General features: G+C 39.4%; 1 protein-coding gene across 2 annotated transcripts in view; it reads left to right on the top strand.

The window, feature by feature from the left end:
• The window catches only part of GALNT5 (polypeptide N-acetylgalactosaminyltransferase 5), a 37460-nt gene that overhangs the window by 4730 nt on the left and 8177 nt on the right, over positions 1-24553 (top strand). Inside the window, exons 1-7 of one of the 2 annotated variants that reach the window (XM_027115373.1) lie at positions 4119-4161; positions 9794-9961; positions 11548-11667; positions 16797-16932; positions 17554-17673; positions 19112-19229; positions 20234-20557. In XM_027115373.1, the coding sequence (XP_026971174.1) occupies positions 4119-4161; positions 9794-9961; positions 11548-11667; positions 16797-16932; positions 17554-17673; positions 19112-19229; positions 20234-20557 (1029 nt within the window). Of the gene's footprint in view, positions 1-4118; positions 4162-9793; positions 9962-11547; positions 11668-16796; positions 16933-17553; positions 17674-19111; positions 19230-20233; positions 20558-24553 lie in introns of those variants that run through there. The other variant, XM_027115365.1, reaches the window with a different exon arrangement.

Here is a 24553-nt window from a genome sequence, read left to right as displayed (position 1 = left end):
AAGAAAGAAAGAAAGAAAGAAAGAAAGAAAGAAAGAAAGAAAGAAAGAAAGAAAGAAAGAAAGAAAGAAAGAAAAGGGAGAGAGAAAGAATCTATTAGAATGCCGAAGGACTGGCCTTAAAATTAGCTATGGTAGCAACCCACTGGAACCTTTAAATTTTAAGAGTTCTGGGAAATATCTCCCTTACTGCTTCTTTCATTCCCCCCAAATCCATGTTATGGATTGATTAACACAGTATAACTGACGTATCATAACTGGCTATTGAATATACATTGAACCAAAACAAGGATAAAAACCATAGATTTGCTAGTATGTTTGTTTAAATTTAGGTCCCCTCAGTAAAGATAATAAGTAGTTAATAGTTCTTAAGGATGATGATTTAACCGATATGCTAGGATGAGGTTGACATTGAGAAGGAGAAGAGAGAAGCAGCATTCCCAGGACAACTTCACTTGCTCTTGTTCTAAAATCAGACTCTCTTTTCCAAAACTGCTCTTCTCTCCTTTTCTCCTGAGTCCCAAAGAACCATTTCTGAGATGTTGAGATATGGTCCTGGCCTTTTCCAAAAGCACAAAAACTCCTTTCTGTCATTAGCATTATTCTCACTGTCCTTTTCAGTGCCACCCTGATTTCTGACCCTTGCTGTGTGGCTATCGCTTGCTGCATGTGACATGCTCTCTAATGTGGGCCTTCAGCATAAGGATAGTCTTATTATCTTTCTCTACTCATCACGTTTGTTACCATCCACTGATATTTTTCTTAACTGGTCCCTTCCCACGGCTTCCCCCCATCCTCACCTTTCACAGTCGTCACCATTTCTCCTAGAACATCTTAACCTGACATTGCTCAAAATCTAATTGTATCTTACCTCCATCTAGACCATGATTTGGCTGTGACCTCTAAATTCCAATGACCATTAATGCACTCTCCTGGTTACTGAAACACTCCTTGCTGTGTGCCCTTCACTAACCGTGGCCTTGAGAATCTGTTTCAACTTCTCAGTGAAATTCTAAGCTTAGGAAGGAAACTCTGTCTTTTACTTTATTTTGTATCCATTTGGCACTGAGCACAGTGCTGTGGACTCACAAGATACAAGTTTACACAATATGGTTTTAAAGATAAGATTCTCTGAAATGATTTTTGAATACTGATACTATTTTTAAAAAAATAAATGATAGATAACTATTCAAATTAGGCTTGCAAGAAGTCATTTTACAAATTAATAATGACTTCCTAATTTTTCATTTTGAATATACGGAATATGTTGGTGTCTCGTTTAAGGTAAATACATCCTATTCTAACACTATTGTCTATTCATTAATTCATGTTCATTCATTAATTCATATTTTTGTTGTTGTTTGGTTTGTCATTTTAATGTTTTGACTTTCAATGGTTGAAAATCTCCTTATCTTATTTATGAGAATGTTTTATGCCAGTAAATAAAATATAATTTCATTTTGCTTAGAATTTTTGCCTATAAAATATGCTTCAGATAAAATACTGTTTTGACGGTTATTTCAAGTTTCCATATTTAACCCTTTCTTTATAAAAAGCTAATCCTTGCAGTGCTTACTATTAATTATTGAAGTTTGTTTTAGCCAGCAATAATCAATACGTACACACAGGCTTTGGTAAAACATTTCCTAGCTACTGGAAATGCAGAGCAATTCTACTTAGAGAAGTCTGTCCTGTGGCCTGCAGCTAGAGTGAAGATGTAACTCCAAAAATGAACTTATTTTAAGAGTGCACTTCCTGAATCTGTATTTAGAGAAAAATGACTCAAAGACATGTTTGCTGCCAATATTTAGTTTTTTAGAGGACAGTAAGAATTACAGCATGCTCTTCTAGCACTGCTGTGTCATCACGATGTTAGCCAATTGTTTATTTTAACGCTTTGCTTTTCCTACAGTACTCTGGCAAGCCCCTCAATAAAGCAACTAGAATGGGCCTGTTCTCTTAGCCCAGAGCTGGGACTGTCAACCAATGATCTGATTCCTTCCTACACAGCTAAAGAGAGCTTTCTTTCGGCACATATGAAAAGCAAAAGATAGCACCGTGCATTTGCCACAAACCAGTCCAATTTACTGAGGGGAAAGAAAAACCTTTATAGAACCTACATTTCCACCTCTCCCCTACTCTCCCAATCTAGTGAGGTCAAAAACCACAACTAATGAATTACTGAAAGTAAACTGACCACATAGCCTTCCAAACTTCGTGCTTCTAGATGTGTGTATCAGGCTGAGAGAAAAGAGAAACTTTACTGTTATATGAAGTTCAATGTCCTTAGTTTTACATAAGATTAGTATTTTAATTGGTGAAATGAGATAGCTTTTGTGACTAACAGTGATAGAAAAACATCATCTAAAATTGACTGGAAAAGCTCTGAGACCTCCCTGAGAAACCGAACAAGGGCAGGGGAAAAAATAAATCTCACAAGATGGATTTAAAAGGGTTATTTCCTGCCTTCTCTTCCATGAGTGTACACAAAGCAATGTTGCTTTTGAATTGGGTGTGTGTATGTGTATATGCACATTAGTGTGTGCGTGGGTGTTAGAGCACAGTGTGCTGTTTCACTAAAAAGTTGTATCAGGAAGCTGGAAATATAAAGCAAACTTTGTTTAAAGGGTGCAGGCTAGACCATAACAAGACAAAGGTTAAATGTGGCCAAAAGATGACTGTAGAGCTTTTGACATTTTTACTTATCACACTCTCCCCACAACTAGGGGAATGATAAGGAGAGAGATGACCAGAGGATATAAAACACACTTCTGCTACTGATTCGAAGAGAAGAAAACAGTTCCTAATTGATGTAAAACTGAGACATGTGAAAGCAAATCCGTGACTTTGTCATCTAAATACCACCAGAGACCTAGAAGTATTTATGCGAGAGAGGAATTAGTGAATGTAGAAATTCGAACCTGTGTACACTTCTTTTTTACACACCTCATCCAGGGCCCAGTTTAACCATCATAAAATTATTTATCAAATTCTTATGGTGATACAGCCTCGAGTACTCTTGTCCCAGAAAATAACTCCCTGTTGGGCTGTCCTGGGTGACCCATTCAGAGAAGAGCCTCTCAAGAAGGGAACATTTTTTTGCTCAAGGTTCAGAAAATGGGGGAAAAAGAGCAATGTTTGTTTAGAAGCTCTGTTTTGTTGTTTGCTTTCAGAATAAAGGGAGCTTTTTAGAGTCTCCTCTATGTTTAAAACAAATCTATATTATTCGAAACTAAAACATCTTCTAAACTGGCCCCACTTCTAAAACGTTGGTGTACAGGTATGTGTGAGAAGGATCAGTGCAAAGAAACTTGAGTACAGTATTTTAAAAGGCCTTTATGACCTGCCTTCTCATTTGTTCCTTAAAATTATTCTTCAAGGCAGGTACTGTCGCTGTCCCAGCTTCACCTGTAGAGAAGCTGAGACTTAGAGAGGAAGCTGAGGTTTCACATTGCGGCAGGCAATGCAGTTGGTGGCCGTTCATTTCATTCCACGCCTGTTTGCTCACTGCCTGTCACGAGCCTGGCAGCTGGGACCTTCCATTCTCCATGTACGTCATTGTGTTTGATCCTCACAACAGCCATGCCAGATTGATAAAGTGCTACAGATGAGGAAAAAAGCACAGGGAAAGGTAACTTGCCCAGGGACTCACAGCTCATGAATGGTAGGGTTGGGATCCAACCCTCAGTCTTCTGATTTTTCTTCACTCGGCAATGATTCAACCACACCAGGTTGGCTCTCTCCCCACCCCACCTGCTCTGCCCTTATAGTGACCATCCACACCTCTACCTCTCCTGGGTTTGCCAAGCCTCTCTGAATAAAGGGGATCTGCCCCTTGCTGAGCCTCACCAAAAAGGTTCTTATTTATGTTGCAGGCAGTGATTGTGTGTGTGTGTGTGTGTAGATTTTATCTGTGTGTGGAGGTTTTTTATTCTAAACAATCCTCACAACAATACTATGAAAGACATACTACCTCTCATATGATTTACAGATGAGAAAAGTGAGGTTCTAAAAGATTAACTGATAGGTCTGCTGTCCCAGCAAGAAAATTTTCTGACTTCTAATTCTAGTGCTCTTTCCATAGGATACAGCTCCTCTTTCTTTTGTTTCCTTATAATCATATGACTTTAGCAGAAAGTAAAACATCTCTCTTCCTTATACTTGGGGTGGGTAGCTGCAGGGAGGGGGATAGGGTCAGAGGTATACGAGGGGAATTAGTTGTGCACGTCAGGTACCTTGTCAGGGAGAAAATTTACAGGAAATCATTTTCTATACAGCACTAAGCAAAGGTGACTCTATAAAACTGCCCAACAACCACAGCTCAGCAGTGGACAAATATCTCTGAGTGCCTGCCTACTCTGCAATCTAACATCTGAGCGTGGGTCCTGCCTTCAAGGCAAACACATGAAAACGTTCTTCGGAAGCAGAGTAAACTACTGGGACAAGGAAGAGAAAGGCTGAGCCTGGCCTGAGAGAGGGCAGAAGTGTTTCATCTGAAACCTGAAGGGGGAGGGAGTTAGAGACATGGGAAAGGGGGTAAAAAGAATAATCTATTGAGAAACTGAGGGAAATCTGACATAGGGTTGGGGAGAGCAGGGAGGGTAGAAATGAGACCATAGAAGTAAGCAGAGTCCAGATCATGCAGGACCTTGTTAAGGTGCTTCTAAGGACCAGAGAGAAAATGTTCAAAGATTTAAAGCCCAAAACAACACTTTAATTTACCTTTGCTCTGGCTCTCATGACCCAGAGGGAAGCACTTATGAGGCTAAAATTACATAGAGCCTCACCGAAAGTTCATACTAGATGAAGCTTCAGGAGAACTCTAATCCTGTCCCCTGCGTTACAGAGAAGTCTGAGGAAGGAAGTGACTTGTCCAAGGTCACAGACCCCAGGAGAGACAGAACTACCTGAAAGGTGCCCTAACCTCCACCCAGAACTATCTCTGCCACATCACACCACCTCCTGCTCTTTTTCTTTTTTTTAATTTCATTTATTATTTTTATTTGTTTATTTTTGGCTGCGTTGGGTCTTCATTGCTGCTCGTGGGCTTTCTCTAGTTGCGGTGAGCGGGGGCTGCTCTTCATTGTGGTGCACGGGCTTATTGCCGTGGCTTCTCTAGTTGCGGAGCACGGGCTCTAGGCACGTGGGCTCAGTAGTTGTGGCTCACGGGCTCTAGAGCACAGGCTCAGTAGTTGTGGCACACTGGCTTCGTTGCTCCACGGCATGTGGAGTTTTCCCGGACCAGGGCTCGAACCTGTGTCCCCTGCATTGGCAGGCGAATTCTTAACCACTGCACCACCAGGGAAGCCCCCACCTCCTGCTCTTCTCCCTCCCATCCCTACCTCACTCTGACAGCTGCCTGCTCAAAACAGACTATTGTTGAACTGGTGAATATTGATGCTGGTGGCTTATATTTCTAAGCCCGAGTCCAGTAGCTTTGATGGGTAGGCAGTTACCTCAGGAAACACAGCTTCAGCCTTTGGAGTACGGGTGCTGAGTGTGACTGAAAACTTCTAACTTAGTAGTCAGGCAATTCTGACTAAATGTCAGGGCTAGTCTACCCTAGAAAGAACAAAACATAAAAGTAAAAATTTTATATCACTATACCCTCTTATCAGTGAGAGGAAAAGAAGCTTCAGTAATTCTAAGGTCTTGCAGAAAAGAATATAATTCTGGACAGAGCTCCTCATCTAGATGCTCTATTCTCTTTCTGATCCTCCCAAAGATACCAGAGCTTGGAGAGGAAAGGCCCCTGAAGGCTCACACTGAGGCAGTAGTTGAATTGCAAATAGAAGCTGAGAAAATATTCTCCTCGACCTTCTGTTCAAACCTGTGAACACTGAGACTTGACCCACATAGTCCATTTTGACTGTTTTGGAATAAAAATGAAAAATTCATAGACATGAGGGAATATTATCATTTCCTCAATCGTCTGATTTAAAACCTTCTTTATTCGATAGGCTACATACAAATCAGGTTAGTGGCTGAGCCTTCAGCACGTACAAGCCAAGAAGGCAAAACGCATCACTTTCTGAGTCTCTTGGTAAATGATGAGCCCTTGATAGATTTGGATTAAAGGACGGCCTGGGAAAAGGGCAGTGCGTGCAGTCAAAATGGGTGCATGTGCTTTTGCATAATCATAGGACCTGGCACGGGTTTTTTACCATGGAACTTACAGAAATATTTTTATCTCCATCATCTCATCAAATCTTTACAGACATTCAGTGATGAAGGTGTTGCAATCTTCATCCTAACAGCGAGGAAACTGAGGTTCTGAAAAGTTACGTGACTTGCCCATAGGCATGCAGCCAATAAGTATCAGAAAGGTCTCGGTATTTAGTCATCTTCCTCAAGTCCAGAGTGTTTCTCTCCCACACAGTAGTGGACCCACTTTGTGCAGGACAGTGGAGCCCCCCACGTTAGAATCCCCCTTTATTTTTAGTACCTGGACAGACTACAGTAATCTCAGTCTAGACTTCCCCCAAACATACAGGTTACAGGTTGGGTTAATTTTAAAGTATAGCACAAGGCCTGTAGACTCTAAATACCTCACTTGTGTGATGACTGGGCATATACAATACAAATATGAATTCTTAACCTCAAAAAAGATTACAAACTCAGAAATAGCTTGCATTTAACTTAGACTTGACTTGAGCTGCAACTCCTCCCTCCAATATGGCAGAAAGGTTTCCAATGGGCAAACTGGAGGAGAGGAAATTTGCTTTAGTTGGGTCAATGTGGGATAACTTGAAACAGTTTCACCACCTATGGGAAGTAGATGACAGTCCGTGTGTAAGAATGATGCAAGAGTTAATAAGGCTGAAAGTCTTTCCTCTCTGACCCACTGTGCCTTTGAACAAAACAAGCATGCTGGGTTTTCTATACACCTGGAAACATGTTTAACCTGTTTAGTAATGCAGGAAACCAGGTACCTATAAATGATAGAGTAGCCTGGCATCTCAGCCACCCAAACCAAGACACACTACGAAACTTTGTATTTGAAACCTCTCACATATCCTTCTGTGCCCCTCTTCCCCATCTTTTAATGCCACCCCCTTTTCCAGGCACCAGTATGATCTGTATAGCATAATCTTCCACAGGGTCATCTTCAATGTGATTCCTCAAATGCATCTAAAATATATATTTGTCCATAACTGGCAGAGGTACTATTTCCTGGGATAGAAATCCACATTGGATCTAGTGGAATCCTTCCTGATCTACCTATATAGACTCCTGATGGGGAAAGTAAGGCATCACAACAGATAATGGAGAGGAAAGGAGGAAAGAAGGAGCAGGTATTTGGTGAAGGGAGGTGCCTTCCCCAAACCTCTCAAATCCCCGAGCATTCTTTCAACCTCCAATTTCAGACTGGCTCACATTACCACTTAGAACTTTCTTCTAAAAGAGGCCAAAAAAATCGACTGTTTTATAAGATGAGAAGGTTCATCTTCCTTGTTATATAACATGAGTTAGCCTGCTTAGTTCACTCTGCCCAATGTATTTTCATTTGTAACTAGATGTTTCTAAAGTCGACCTAATTTTAATAATAAGCAGCTCTAGGACTTCACAGCTAAGGCCTGCTGATTCAGATGGCTCAGGCAGAATTTGTGCAGCTGACCCTTCCTTTCTATTTTATATTTTTAACATCTTTATTGGAGTATAATTGCTTTACAATGGTGCGTTAGTTTCTGCTTTACAACAAAGTGAATCAGCTATACATATATATATATCCCCATAGCCCCTCTTGCGTCTCCCTCCCACCCTCCCTATTCCACCCCTCTAGGTGGTCACAAAGCACCGAGCTGATCTCCGTGTGCTATGCGGCTGCTTCCCACTAGCTAGCTATTTTACATTTAGTAGCGAGAGTGGCATGGACTTATATATACTTCCTTTTTAGAATTGATTTATTTTTTTCAGGACCAAATGTTGTAAAGAATATTTATGTGTGAAATGTGCATTTCCCATTCATTTACACTATAAAATTAGAGATGAGAGAGTCACAGGAGGTCACTGATGTTTTCTATACTCTTCCTTTCACTCAGGCCAATAAACTCCTCTTAGCTTTACTTCCTCTTTCCCAACTTAGAGCCCAAGATGGAATATTTAACCCTACTTCCCCAGTACCTTCAAAATCCTCTACCACTTTCCTTTTTACCTCATTTTCTCTGATGACCTAGATCTGGATTAAACTATTTGTTCACATTCTCATATACATTCTTTCCAGTGAAGGATGTTAAATTTGGTAGTTCATTTGACTTCTTAAGCTTCAGTCTGCTCTATTTGAAGAAGAGTATAATAGTATATATTTCAAGTAGTTGTTATAAAGATTGAAGTTAACTATGTACATAATAGTATTTTACCAACTGCAAAGTGCCATTCTAATGTATTTTTTTCTATGGCTTTTACTCTCATCTATTTCTTATTTTCAGACTAAGCACAGTGTAGTTATGTTGTCTGGCAGAAGTACCTGCTCCCACAAAATGCCACATCTACAGCCAGCCGCTTTTATTCTTGTGGACCTAATATTTCCTGAATAGTTATTTCTGGAGCCAAACTGGACCAGAGCTGGAGTCCCAACTCTGCCATTTACTAACAGTATAATCATGGACTAGACTCCCCATGATTTCAATTATTCTATAAAAAGGGGAAGAGATGCTGTTAGTCTGAGGTTTAAAATGAAATAATGCAGAAGGCTGATAATATTTATTTATGATCATTGTAATTTAATGATCACATTACTAAGAGTAGCTGCGTTAGAAATATGGCAAACACTCTTTGTGAGGTTCCCCTGGGTTCCATCCTGTGAAGAGTTACTCAGGTGGGAGATGGGAGAATGTCAGCAGTGAGGCACGATGCACTTCAGGGCATGGAGAAGTCCCAAGACCAATTACAACCCACCTGAATACCAACTCCCACTGTAGCCATTGTCTCACTTCCATGCCAGCAAAATTATTTCAACTGTGGCTACCCTGTAGCAGAGAGGGTCTCAGCAAAGACCCCTTAAATAGATAGAGAAGCTAGCTATTTAAGAGTTTAATCAGTATAGAACACATATCATCTATATCCATAAATACATTCACATGCAGTGGGAAAGAATATTTTCTTTGGCATTTGGCTGAAGGCCAACTGGGAAGGCAATCATAAGCTACTTGGTAGCATTAGCTGAATTAACGTTAATTAAGTAACATTAAATAAGAGAATAGGCATGTTCTCTTGTGGTATATAACCTAATTAGGATAGCAATAGCTACCATTTGGTGAATTCCTGTGCCCAGAAACTGTGTTAGTGTGCATTCTCACTAAACTGTAAACCTCTCTTCAGTAAGAACCATTACCTCACTTTACAGATGAGGAAACTGAGGCACAGAGAGATTAAGTAAAGTATCAATAGACAAATATCTGAGAAATATTGGCTGTGGGCTTCAAAGTAGTGTTTTAACTACCTGCAAAAGCTATATCCTTTCCACTGCAGGGTAATGCCTCCACAGGCCATTCTCATGTCTGGCATGTCTAGGCCTCTTATAACAACAATTGTCATTTGGTATCCTTCCTCTGCTCTATTATTTTGTTTATAACTCTCCCCAACAAAAGCACATGAGAAAATCATCTTATGGATAGATAGATATAAAGATAAAGATATAAATAGATGATGGAAGGATGGATGGATAGATAGATAGATAGATGGATAGATGGTGTGAGTGTGTGTGTATTTACACGCAATTGCACTCTGTGACTTTTAAAACCACCTTGTGGATCTTGTTGGCACATCTTTTGTGCTCTGCTTGTGTTATGGCCCAGGTGTGCAGAGCAACTTGTACACAGTAACCTCCCAACCACCAGTGTCATCATGTGCTTTGTGGATGAGGTGTGGTCCACTCTCCTGAGGTCTGTTCATAGTGTCCTCAACCGCTCTCCTCCGCACCTCATCAAGGAGATTCTACTGGTGGATGACTTCAGCACCAAAGGTAAGAAAACTACCCCCTGGAAAATCAAACTTTGATATGAGGCAATAGCAGTTTGGATGGAAAGTACAAAAATTACAGGATAATTTGATAAAGCATAAACATTTTACAAATGCCAAATCATTTTCTCATGTTGTGCCTTAGAGGCCTAAGTCCAAACGTCTATGGGTAACAGAAATTCAGCTCAACTATCCAGGGCCTTGTTCAACTAGCCACTGCAGACTTCCCTTTAGCTATGACTTCTCTGCCATGTAGACGTGATTTTCTAACTACAGCTCCTTGAAGTTCCAGAGACCATAAGATGTTCTCTACAATTGCATAAATAACTTTTTATGGAATCTAACAAGCAAAAACTCCATAATTAACGGGATGCCTTTCCTACTGATAATAGCTAGAGTTATAGTAAACAATGAAATGGAAGGCCTATGTTCTCTTCTTCAAGAGCCAAGCCTATTATATGTTCAGCTAAGTGTTGAGAAGACAAATTGCCAAAGGGGCAAGAAAAATGAGGTTCCAACAGAGTTCAAAGGCAGAATCCACCACTGTCTTTACTTTTGTGTTTATTACAGTGAAGAATCTCTCCCTTTGGACTGTGAAAACAATTGTCTATGTAAATGGTCCCATGACTGCCAGAGGTCCTACACCACATTACAAATTCCCAAAATGCAGCCCACTTCAGAAAATTTTAGAAAGCAGCAAAGAGACAACAATCTTAATAGAGCAGCTTAGCCCTGGTCATGACCCCAAGGACAGGAGCCATTTCCCTCAGCCTCAGAGTACCTACCAGGGTCACACTGAGCTCCAGGAGCAGGGAGATACCTAAGGAAAACTGGTTGAAAATTTTAAGAAGTGGCCTCGATAGCATAAACAGAAATAGCATCTAGTTACCAAGCAGAGAATAGTCCCTTTAGGAATGGCCTATTCGGATTTCGTGGGACCCATAGCTTCTATGGGGTCCTCTTTAAGAAAAAGAATTCACAATTAGTAGAAAAGTGACCAGCAGAAGTATTCCTAGAAGCCATTCCTACCTGGGATATGTCAATAACTTAATTGCACATAGAAGTAACTGCAAGCTACATAAATATACCCCACAAAACCCCCCAAAAGAGCAAGAGAGCAGAGGTGTGATAGAGAGGGTGTCATAGTAGGAAGTGACAGTGGTCTTAGCCAATTCCAGTTACAATATATTTCTTTTGCAAGATTTCCAGTTTGCATACAATGCTTAGACTCTCCCCTAGGTCTTAGAAGGGGCCTTAGCAAGGGGAAAAGTTTGTGCAGAAACCTGAGCTTTATTTATTTCAAGGTAAATTTGTACCTGTCCTGACAAGTCCTCAGAAAAGGCAAGCCCTCCTCTCGGTAACTTGGCTACACTGAAAAGACGGATTCGGGTTTTGGGAAAACGGAGAGCTTAGAGTATTGAACCCAGAGAAAAATCCATCCAAGAAAATGACATCATAGTTCAAAGAATAAAGTTTAGTGACTATAGAAAATGTCATAGCTTTGGGAATTTGATATTGAAGAGGCACTTCTGGTATTGTCCAGATCTCATTAATTAAAGTGTTTCCTTGTCTATCCTTTCCCTGATATAGACTATCTGAAAGATAACTTGGATAAATACATGTCTCAGTTTCCAAAAGTTCGGATTCTTCACCTCAAAGAGAGACATGGCTTAATAAGAGCCAGGCTGGCAGGGGCACAGAATGCAACAGGTAAGAAGCTTCTAATTTTTTGTTTTGGTTACATTTTTATTTTAGTTTGTTTCCCAAATATACAGAAAATTTGAAATAATAATACAGTGAACACTCATATATCCATCATTTCATGCCACAAAGTTTTACGTGCTTCATCACACACAGACACATACATACATACACTCTTTTTCTGAACTTTGACATCATGACACCATATCTCTAAGTACCTCAGTAGACATCTCTGAAGAATAGAGACATTCTCTTACATTAGCACGACTTTCATCATCTAAATATCACCTAATAAATGATCTTTTCAATTTCCTCATTGCTCCCCCATTTTTAATAACTGTTTCTCACTTTTGAAATTAGAAATCGAATTCAGTGTCATGCACTGCATTTGGTTGCTTGGTCTTCCTAGTCTCTCAGTCTAAAATAGACAAGTCCACATACATTGCTTACTTACCCTTGAGTTGTTTTTTTTTGAAGAGTACAGGCCATTTACTTCGTGCAATTGACCGTGTTCGGAAATGTTCTCACTGTTATCTCACAGGATGTTTTTCATGAATAGTATATAGAATTCTATTACATAGGTGATGGGAATTGTGAACATCTTATCGCTTCAAATCAAGAGACACGATGCCAGGTCGTCCCAGTGTTGGTGATAATAATTTTAAGCACTTGGCTAAGATGTTGACAGCTAGAGTTCTCCTCAGAGTAGGAAGTAATTTGTGGGTGATACTTTGATCCATGTGAGTATTCTGTTTCCTCACAACATTTTTTTTCACTGCTAACATTCTTTCTTATATTTTAAAATTTCTTATGGAAAGGCGTTTTATTTTAAGTTTAACAATGTGTACATGTCAATTCCAAACTCCCAGTCTATCCCTCCCCACCACCCTTCCCCCTCTGGTAACTATAAGTTCATTCTCTAAGTCTGCCCTCAAAACATTTTATCCAATAATCTAGCAGCCATTGATGATCATTGCTTGAATCAATTATTACACTGAGGACTGCAAAACTGTTTTTCTAAATCTCTCATTCCTTCTTCTTTTAGAGCTGGCATTCAACTTGTAAAGAAGACATCTCTCTTTTTCTTTTTCTCTTTGCCTCTCCCTCCCCTCTCTCCCTCTTTCTCTTCCTCCTTTCTAACCCCCTGTTATGCCCACTTCACTATGGATTTATGCCTTGAAAAAGTCAATGTGTATATTATCAGCATTAGTATTAGTATTCATATTTGTATGTGTGTGCTCAAATCATCCCAAATTTGACCACTAGGCACCCCTTTAAGCCTGTGACTTTTTGACCTGACCCCATCGGTTTTGAGAACTTCAGAATTAATTATCTCTCCCCTGACTTTTGTCTGCTTTTCCAATTGCCCTCTCTTCCCAAAGAGTAACATGCCTTCTTTTCCTCACCTCGTTTTAGTGTGTGGGTATTAGTGGGTGAAGGGGGAGAAGGTATATCTTTTCTCTCCATAAGTATTCTAAAAATAGCATCAAACATTTTAGTTCATTTTCACATCCTCTCTGGATGCACTTGTACCCCATAATAATAGTTGACCTTATGTACTAGGTACCATTCTACACACTTTCTATATTAATTGATTTAATCCTTACAGTAACTCTATGAAGTAGATACAATCATTTCCCTCATTTTATAGATGAGAATAAGGAGGCACACTGAAGTTATGACAAGTTCTCCCAGCTAGTAAGTGGTAGAGCCAGGATTAGAACCCAGAAACCTTGGCTTTAGAACCTACACTTGTTTCTACTACATTTTGTTGCTTCTAGACATTTAGCCACCACTCTGCTCCTATAAGCCATAGCATTGCAGACCTCCACCAGCTTGGATTCAAGCATTGTCTGAAGCTGAATTATCTGCTCACCAGAGTTTCACTGTCTTGCAACTAGACCCCAGATTTGGAACTTTTCTTATCCCATTGGTTTGCTAACAAATTTCTTCTCTCTGTAATGGAAGTTTTAAATTGACAACAAGCACATCACACCAAAACGGGCATTGTGACAGCTAAGATTCTTAATTATGGACTGCATTTGGAAAAATTTAATGAAATTCTCCATTTGATTTCCTTTGGAAAGTCATTATCCACAAATGATACAAAAATAAAATAGTCAAGAAATAGTCCAAGTGGATAACTTTTGAGCTGAGATCTGTGTGATGAACATTCCCAGGCAAAAGGAACAAGAAATACAAATGTCTCAATGCAGAAACAAGCTCTGCATATTCAAATTAAAGAAAGAAGTTTATTATGGCTGACGGATGCTGACCATGGAGGGAGTGGTAAGAGATGCATTGGGGGAGAAAGGCAAAGGCTGTCTTCTGTAAAGTTTTCTGAGTCACTCAAGAAATGCAGGCGATATTCTTGGTATAATGTGAAGTCAATGAAGGACATTAAAAAGTAGAATAAAATTGTCTGACTTACATTTTAAAAGCTCATTCTGGCCATTTTGTAGAGAATAGACATTAGGGAAGTCAGAGAGGACATAGGGAGACCAGTTAGGAGGCTACTGTAGTTGTCCAGGTACCAGAAATGTACCAGGGCAGATAGAGGAAGTGGTCAGATTTAGAATTACTGTGGACACAGAGCCTGCAGGACTTGCCATCAGGTAAGATGTGAAGAGAGTGTTAATATGAGGAGTCAAAAAAAACCCCTAGGATTGGAATCTGAACAAGTTGGTGGATGGTGGGGCTATGACCAGAGGCACAGGTTTGGGATTGCAACTGAGCTCTGATTTTGCCCATCTCAGTTTGAGATGAAAATTACACATCCATATAGAGAAAGCTGATGAATACAGGACCAAAACTGTGCTGCTTATAAAAACTGTCTCTCTGCCTGCCTGGAGCACAAGGCCTGCTGGTAATGATCTCCAGAACAGCCCAAATTGTTAGACAGTATGAGAGGCCACCTTCAGAAGGGGTGCAATGAACTTGATCAAAGTTATTGCCATTGGCCTTCTCAATAACTTATAGTTACACCATAAAATGATTTCTTTGAATTTAGTAAATCCAAATGTAAAATTGTAAATTTGTTTCTCAGTCATTCATTAACACCCTTGAACACATTAGCTCAGCCTTAGTTTAGTAACTTTCAAACTCTTTTGACCGTGACCCATGTTAAGAAATGCATGACGATTCTAATATCTGCTTTTCTGTTTTATTTATTTTTTTTAGATTCTGGCCAATCTCAATAAATTGTTTTAATGACTCACTAAGGGGGCACAACTCTGAAAAACTTCAGCGAGGTGCATCTTAACTGCTTGCCACTGTGCGGCAGAGAGTGACTTCCCAAACTATCACAGAAGGACTTCTCTTCATTTCCATTTTTTGTGGACACCTTTATAAATGATAATAAAAATGAATTACCTAAAAAAGAAATGGGGAAAAAATAGCTATATACACAATTATATATACATACACACATATAGATATATACATAATTATATATATGTGTGTGTGTATATATAACACACATGTATATGAAATAGACAATAAATTAACCAATTACTCTGGCAAACTGCTATAAAGTTTCAAAACATTTGTTCTCAATTTCTGTCCCTATCTCCCTATAGATGGCAGTGTCTATGGCCCATACTTTGAGCAGCATTAGTGGAGGGCTGATGTCTGAGTTTGGAAAGAAGCAGAAATGTCTGTTTGATGGGGTTAATAACAGCCTCATCTAAAGATAAATCCAACTGCCCTGAAATGCACCTGAACCCTGTGGAGAGTTTAAGGGAACTCAGGAGGTCCTGTACCAGATTTAGTCAAGGATGTAATTCAGGGACCATTCAAGGATGGCACTGAGCAGGGCTGGCCAGCCTAGTGAGTCCTCCCAAACTCTCCCAGGCATTCCCCTGACCTCACAAGTAGAGCATAGGCAGCAGCCTGCGGTGGATTTGAAGAGTCTCTATAATCAGAGATCAGCAAAGATACCAGTGTAAAAATCTTCTCTAGAATGCCTGACCAAACAAAGAGATCAAAGGTAAGACTCTGAATCCAGAATCTGACAGGCCTTGACAGCTACTGCTTCCTAAAGACTTACCCTTTAGGATTCAGAGAGGAGGGAAGAGAAACCACAGGCAAGGTTGGGATCAGATATCCAAGGACATGCAGAAACAGAAGTTGAGTTAGCCACATTTGGTCTCAGAGTAATGTCAGGCTCTCTGAGAGTCTGAAAGAGTCTTCTACAAAATAATAAGGCAAAAGTGTAACTCTCTGGCTAACTTTTAGTGTATGGAGAACAAGTGACATCTAACTTCTGGCCAACTCTCAGGTCTCCTGAAGAGCAACAATCTTTCTGTAAATTTCTACAACTTGTTCCTGCTGCAGGGAAGACACATGATTTCTTCACCATCACTTATAAATCATTCTGTAAAATTAAATGGGCAGCAGGTCCACATTCATCAAGGAACTCTAAGCACAATCTCCATCACTAATTGGTGCTAGCAGCAGTATCCTAAGTTGGTCACCTAAGTATAAGTGGGGGTCTGTGCTCAACAAGGACAGACAATTTTTCAAATGTACAGTTCACTGTGAAGTACATTCACACTGTTGGGCACCCAATCTCCAGCACTCTTTTCATCTCATGAAACTAAAACTCTATACCCATTAAACAACTCCCCATTCCCCCCTCCGTAAGCCTTTTAAAACTACCTCTTAGTGTTACTAGTTCCCCCACTTTAATTCCTTTTCACTTCTATAATGTGGAGCGATTTGTCCTCTTCATCATTCCTAAGGCCAAACTTGGAATCTCAAACTCTTCCTTGTCTTCTGCAAAACAAAGTCCCAGTCCTCTACCCCAGAGTTAATGGGACCCACCCTCCTTAGAAGGGACAAAAGCAACTAACTTTAATACTAAATATTCCCTTCAGAGCCTTGGCTCCGCATTCTAAGTGGCTGATCAATTTTTTCCAAACATAAATAATGCTTGCTCCAAGGGACTGCTAGAAACAAAATTGCTTTTATGTCATTATGGAATGAAATTAGAGAGACAAGGAAGAAATTCAGTGAGAAGAAAAAACTACTGCCTTTACAACCACATTTCTGGATCAGTCCCCAGGACCTTTGAACGTGACGTACACACATTCAGTGTATTGCATTTTCAAATAATTGTTCTTTTTCTGGCTCTGTAGGTGACGTGTTGACATTCTTAGATTCTCACGTGGAATGTAACGTTGGTTGGTTGGAACCTCTTCTGGAAAGAGTTTATTTAAGTAGAAAGAAAGTAGCCTGTCCAGTAATTGAAGTCATCAATGATAAGGATATGAGGTAATATTGTCATATTCCACAAGATACTTAAGTGAGTTTTAACCAGCAGCAGAAAGTACTGGTCATACTCCTAATATGTACATTTTTGCAAATCTAAGTAATACACAATTTATTTGTTTAAATAAATGGAAATACATGATAGATATCTTGAGATGAAAGCTGATCAATCCAATCGTTTATTTGATTATCACAAATTCTTAACCCTTAATGCTAATAAATACTAATACTCATTGTCCAGGTCTTTCCTCTTTCTATTCAGCTGAACCCCCAAATATTTATTTTCCTTAAGATTAGTTTTTCTTTTTGTGGTATCTGTATATATACATATATATATATGTACATGTACACATATATATTCCTAAGTGGGTTTTTTTTTCCTCAAAAATGGCTGGAACATTATTAAAAGAGAAGTGTAAGTTAAAAGTGAGCAATTCAGCCAGTTAGTCACTGATGCAAATTATACTCATACATTTTATTGAAACGTTGTTAAAAAGTTTGTGATGATCTAAAATCATCTGCGTAGGCACTTGTTTCATTCACTTGCACAAGACATGATGTCGGGTTGGTTAAGTGTATGTGTATGATCTCAGGTAGCACTTTGGCTTTTTTTTCCTGGACTAGTTACATGACAGTGGACAACTTTCAAAGAGGCATCTTTGTGTGGCCAATGAACTTTGGTTGGAGAACAATTCCTCCAGACGTTGTTGCAAAACACAAAATTAAAGAAACTGATATAATAAGGTAAGTGTGTGAAACTTAAGATTAGGGAGGAGTCATATATCTTTTTTATAAAGGCATAGGAAGCAATTCCACAAAACAAGTATATGCTGTCAGTCTATAGAACACCAAGAATTACAGTTCTAGCCAATAAATGACCAAAAGCAAACAATGTTTTCCTGAGAAGTTAGTTTCCCACAACAAAAACTCACCTTTTCAGTGGACTATTGCACCCTATCCAGCCCTGAACCAGGGAAATTCACAAACACTACTCTTGTTCTCTGGGATTTGCAAACTAAGAAATATAAGCCACTTAAATGTGCTGCATAAATGCTATATAAACACACATAATATTAAAGTCAACATGAGTAAAAATTAAGAGTAAATAATAGTAATAGAGAGATCATTCTAATTCTTTTTGAGTCTAATCCTGTACTTTCTATGGGAAGGGTGCAAAATTCTGTGAATAAATTGAGAAATAGACACAGAAGCTGGATGCGAATTATAATTGGGGCTTTATTGCTGGAGAAACTGGATTGAAGAACACAGCTTAGACCTGAAGCCAAGTGGTGGGAGCTTCCTAACACTTCCCCCAAAGTCTAGACCTGCAGGATGAGCACTCAGCCAGCCTCAGGCAGAGCAGGGGGAGCCCTTGGTGACCACCATGGGAAGTGATGACTGCCTTGTCTAACTGCTGACTCAAATGTAGTTTCTGTTCCCCATGACCAATAACAGCAGTGAAGGCTCTGGAGTCAGACCCTTTGGGTTTAAATCTGAACTCTACTAGGTACTAGTGGTGACTTTTAAAAAATTTCTTAACCTCTTTGAGTCTCCGTTTCCTCATTTTTACTTTAAGACAAACAGAAGTATCTACCTCAGATTGTTTTGAGAATTAAATCAGATAATACTATATATAAAGTGCTTTAAAAAGTGTTTGCCACATAACAAGCTGTCAGTAAAGTTTGTGTACAGTTGAGGCAGTATAGCGGGGGAGAAATCATAGAGTCAAGCCAGACCACCCAAATTTGAACCCCAGATGTACAGCCTACCAGTCTGTGACCTTAGAAAACTTTGTTACCTTTTCTGGGTTGTAGTTTCTTAGTGTTACATACAGGATTTTTGTGAGGTCTGAGTTAATACATATATAACACTTACAGCAGTGCCTGCCGGGTCTTCCCTAAACAGCACTAAATAACTGTTATTAAAAATAACATCTCTGGAGAATTTGTGTCAGGGCATAAAGGACAAGTAAGAATCCTAGTTCCAGGCCCCATCTTTGCTGACCCTAATCAAGTTCTGTCACATAAACCAGGGAATTTGTCACTTAGATGCTATGTGTGACTTCTTTCAAGACCTCCCCATACTTGGTAAATATTCTAAAATGCCTCCTAGTAGGGAACCCACTCTAAAAGTTGAGCTCCCATGACATGCGAGATTAAAAAACCAACTTTTCTTTTTGTAGATGCCCCGTCATGGCAGGTGGATTATTTTCTATTGATAAAAATTACTTTTTTGAACTGGGAACATATGATCCTGGGCTCGACGTTTGGGGTGGAGAAAATATGGAGCTCTCTTTCAAGGTATCACCCAAGTGTTTCTCAAATTCTCTTTACAATTAAGAGTTTATCATTTTTAAACAGTTTCATTTTACTAATACAATCAGATGTGTTACTACCTCTGGGAGGAAATTTCACAGAAATATTAAGGCCTCTGGATTAATGTCTTCATATTCCAGATTGAATTTGGAAGAATCAATAACTCTCATGAAATTTATTGGAGTTCCCTCATATTTCACAACATGGTTTCTGCATCTGAATGTGGGGGAAATAACTGTCTGCCATTCAATGTAAATGCTGTGGGATGCATACTCGACACAAAATTACTCTCATGTGTTTTTCTAATATATTAGAAATAATGGAATTATTTAGTAACGGGCCATCTTGGAGAGCACAAGTGACAGAAGGATAAAAAGAGCCACTAGGGACGGCCACCAACAGGCGATAGTACAGCATCTTAGGACGTCTCAGATAACTCTGGATATTTATATAACCATTGATTCATATCTGAGAAAGCGGTGGCAGCAGCCATAGTGGAGAACATCCAAAGCGCCTGCTTTCCTATGGAGAGGGGTGTATATAGTGACAGGGGTATTACTTTGAGCTCTTGATCAGGAAGAATTGTCTTCAGTTGTGGCCACAAGTCATACAGATCATTCCAAGATGTGAGAAGGGGACAGTGAAAAAAAAAGGAAATATATATTCCTTTCCTTGATCTGACTAAAGCAGGAACTCATGGTACATATTTCATACATTGGGATTCTGTTAGGATTTTTTTAGGAAAAAAACAAGATTTATACAGGATAGGAAAAGAGAAAATATATATTTTAATAACCCTAAAATGGTCCACAGCAATATACAAAACTAAATAAACCTGTTGAGTTTAATTTTCTGTTGAAAAGGATTTCAGAAGTGAAGAGTAGTACTTCAACAGGGGGAAAAAGTTGCCGGTTGGCTTCTTGTCACTAATTGTCCATGATTTGTGGACAATCACTGGATAATTGGTGTGTGTCATCCAATTGTTCCAGGTGTGGATGTGTGGTGGCGAAATTGAGATCATTCCCTGTTCCCGAGTGGGCCACATATTCCGAAATGACAATCCGTATTCCTTCCCCAAAGACCGGATGAAGACAGTGGAGCGGAACTTGGTGAGGGTGGCTGAGGTCTGGCTTGATGAGTACAAGGAGCTCTTCTACGGCCATGGGGATCACCTCACAGACCAAGGGTTAGATGTCGGAAACCTCACCCAGCAACGGGAACTTCGAAAGAAACTAAAATGCAAAAGCTTCAAGTGGTACTTGGAGAATGTTTTTCCAGACTTGAAGGCTCCCATAGTGAGGGCAAGTGGTGTGGTAAGTTCAAGCAGCAATTTAAAATCTGACTTCGTCAAAAGACAATGCAAAAACCCTTTTGAAAATGCATGGGGAAGAATGAATTATTACATTATAAGTAAACAGCAAATATGAGTGCAGAGGAGACCAAGCGTGGTTGAGGACTACATACATTGGGTAAACTTGAGGAAGGCTTCCAGGCGGCCATGCTCATTGATTAATTCAGCAAACACGTACCAAGTGTCAAGAAACCAGGCAGTATTTCAGAACTGGATTATAGGGTGATGAATGAAGTAGACTTGATCCCTTCTCTGTGGAGCTTAAAGTTGGGTAGGATAGAAAGATAATAAACAAATAAGCAAGTAAACTGTAAATAAAAAATATAATAGCTTTTATTTAGGGAACTGGCCACAAGTCAGGAATTATTCTTAGAGTAGTCAACTCTGTGGAGACATTGAAGGCCAGGCCTGAAAGACCAAGCGCTGGCCAAGCTGTAAAGAAGAGAGCCGTGGGCAGAGGATGCCCTTTGTGCAAAAACTCTAAGACGGGTGAAAGTTTGAGGATTTCAAGAACTGGAAAGAAGATGGATGTTGTTATCAGGGTGTGAAGGTGGGAAGGATGGCACCAGATGAAGGTGAAGAGAGAGGAAGGAGATGCATACACAGGTCCTTGCGGGCAGAGTAAGGATTCTCTCTCTCTCTCTCTCTCTCTCTCTCTCTCTCTCTCTCTCTCTCTCTTCAGAATGTAATTGGAAGTTGCTGAGTAGGGTTAAGCAATGGCATGACCGTGATTTAATTAGAATTTTAGAGATTTCAAAGAGGGATTGAAAATAACAGAAATTGTCAGACAATAGCAGGGAAAATTCCAGGGCACAAGGTAACATACCAAAGGGAAGGAAGCCAAACTTGATAGGTTGGATAGAGTACAAAGCTAAGAAAAGTCAAGGAAGGAGAGAAACTCTAAAAAAAATAAGAGAGAAAACAAACAAACTAAAAGCCATTTCAGGGCTTCCCTGGTGGCGCAGTGGTTGAGAGTCCGCCTGCCGATGCAGGGGACGCGGGTTCGTGCCCCGGTCCGGGAAGATCCCTCGTGAGCCATGGCCGCTGAGCCTGCGCGTCCGGAGCCTGTGTTCCACAACGGGAGAGGCCACAACAGTGAGAGGCCCGCGTAATGCAAAAAAAAAAAAAAGCCATTTCAAAACCATTCTAGGAGCGAGGCTTAATTTGAAGAAGATGACAAGATATGAGAACACTTACCATAGACTGGGTTTAGAGATGGTTAGTCAAGCCTTGACCTAGAGGTCCTGTAATGCAAATTTTTAATCTTTTCTTAGGTCATATTTTTTCAGTTCTCCCTAGAAAGTGGATTGTACAAACCCAGTTTTTCTCTGCCTAGGAAATCTCCTGATGACAAGGACACTTAGTAAAGCCATTCCCCTTGATGATATAAAGGAGATCCCAGAAAAGTGAGAAAGAGAGGAAACCAGTCTGAGAATTTGTTCTGCTTTTATAAAATTCAACTGACAAATAAGTATATGTAATCTGTTTGTGTATGACATAATTGCCACCTTTGTAGGTCAAAATGCAATAGTCGCTACTTCAGATGGTTCAACCTGATATTTTATCTTAGATAACTCATTAGCAAGAATAACCTGGGTTAATACACTGTTCAAATAATATGCTTGTAAAATAAATTTACATTTTTAAGACTCTATTTCCTGAGCAGGATAAAATAAAAAGAAATTATCACCGTAGTAATTTTTTCCTGTCCTAACAACACAGAATCTCAGCAAGAGCATTACTGAACTTTAACCACCAGAGGGAACTAAAAAACTATCTTTTGCTCCTCTTTGAGGCTAGCTTGTATAATAGTTCCCTTGAAATTTTTGAAGAGCTCTCCTAATGAAACAGCCTTATGCTGATGCCTGAGTTTTAATACAACAAAATGTGGAAAATATTTTTTAAATGATTTTAACAAATTCTTTCTATTTTCCTCCCTATTTGCTGCCTTCCTTAGACAAATTTTAATAAAATGACATTTGCTCCCTTCTGAAGCAACCAGTAGGGAGTATTATTACTATTAAAACAAACAAACAAACAAACAAAAAACCTTTCTCCAGACAATTCAGAGTAAGATTAACTAGACCATTATTTTGGATAGATAATCATGTAAAGTTCCAAGAAAATAAAATCCACAGCTTTTTTTTACTTGCTCCATATTTTTCCCTTCTTTAAACCTACACACTGAGGAAAGTTTGACTTTTTAAAAATAAGAACAAATCTTTTCTCACTGAACCAAAAATATTTGAAAATAAAAAAGTAAAAGAACCTCACCAATAATTTGTATTTATGTTGGATAAAACTCAGCAAACAGCTTCTAGCCTAGTGTTTAACAACTCTGAGATAAACCATAGGGAACTCCCACCTCCTAAATTGGAAATGAAATAATTCAAAATGGATAATTTAAAACTTGTGTACTTCCTAATTTAAAAAAAAAGATTGACATGGTTTACAATAAAAGCATGGATATAATTTTTAAAAAATCAAAAGTTAAAAACCAGTTTTCAAAACTATTCACAATGAGATAAAGAATAACAATTCCTTAGCACTTCATAGACCATTCCTATATGAAGGAAAGCAGTTTCTCCAGTAATTTCCAAAAGAAGGGAAGGGAAACAGATCTTCATATGAAGTAGGAGAGGGGAGACAAGGGATAGAAAAGTTTTCTCTCTTTCTAAGCCTTTCAGTGCTTGGAAGAAGGGATTGTGAGAAATAAATACAAAGAAATCAATTAAACCAGGCGATCCCAAACACTGTTCTGAGCAAAGTTATTAGTTGTGCAGTCAGAAATAGGATTCCGTGGTCAAATGTATTTGGCAAACTCTCGTACCACATTGCCTTTCAGAGCCACGAGCTAAACATTAACCTGCACTCAGTACTGAAGGTTCTGAGAAGTTCTGGAGTAAGGCAACCTGCTCAACTGTACTGAAGCCAGAGTTTTCCAAATTCATTTGAAGATAAGATATTTTCTGCATAATCTACAAGTACAGGAGTTTATATTTATTTCTGTTAAGATCCAGAGAGCAATTGGGACAGCATTTCCTTTCTTTCAACTCCAGGAGTATTCTACCTCTGTGCACGTCTATTTATTAACCCTTTCTCTGAAGTTCATGGTGGTGGATTCCTTCTGTAGGTTCTGACTGCTCCCACTTACTAATGATGGGTTGTCTCCTCCCAAACTTGTCATTGTCTAGTCACAATTTAAATTGTGAATAGAGCTTCCTTTGAGGATTTCTGATGGAGATTCTGTTCTTCTAGAAATGTTTTGCTTGCCAGTCACCCCAGAGGTAACAAAACTGGTAGATTTTTATGTTTATTTTTGTGCTTTGAGGGTTCTATCAGTGTTCCTAGCCAATGCTAGTGGTGTAAGTGGGCATCTCAAACCAAAATGAAGGTTGATGTAAGGTTTCAGATTCCCATGGGAGAACCTAGCTTCCCATTTGTCCCCCTGTGCTAATGGGTAAATTGTTTTTTCCCAGTACACCATTCCACTGAGGGTCTAACTTTTTAGCTTCCCATCATGTGTGGACGACCTCAATTCCAGCTCTGGCTTATCCATGCTCACTATTGGTCCCCTGCTTGCCAGCATTTGCAATTTTCCCTCTTGTTTTTACATTTTATTCTGCACTTTCTGGACCCTAAAGATGCCCCTTAACTTTCTCACAAGAAAAGTTATGCATGTAAAAGTGAGAACCAACCCACTGAGCACTGCGTTATGAAGTCTGGCAACTCTGTGAGCTACATAGCCTGCGTCTTACAGCGCTCCAGGGTTAGAGCCCTTTGTTAGGCGCCCTGGAACAAAAAGGACACAAATAGAGTCCCTGGCAACAAAGACTTCCCCACTTCCCAGCACAGGGGGCTTCCCTGTGTAGACACTTAGCTCTCCACAGCTCTTCTAGATATCTAAGTCCAAATTGTGCTTTTTTTCTTTCTTTCTTTTTTTTTTTTTTTTTTTTTG

This window comes from Aethalodelphis obliquidens, unplaced genomic scaffold (assembly GCF_003676395.1).
Source record: "Aethalodelphis obliquidens isolate GAN/ISIS:26980383/991018 unplaced genomic scaffold, ASM367639v1 scaffold2, whole genome shotgun sequence".
Classification (NCBI taxonomy): Eukaryota; Metazoa; Chordata; class Mammalia; order Artiodactyla; family Delphinidae; genus Aethalodelphis; species Aethalodelphis obliquidens.
The sequence above is the reverse complement of the archived record's forward strand: the minus strand, read 5'-3'. Positions and strand labels throughout refer to the sequence as shown.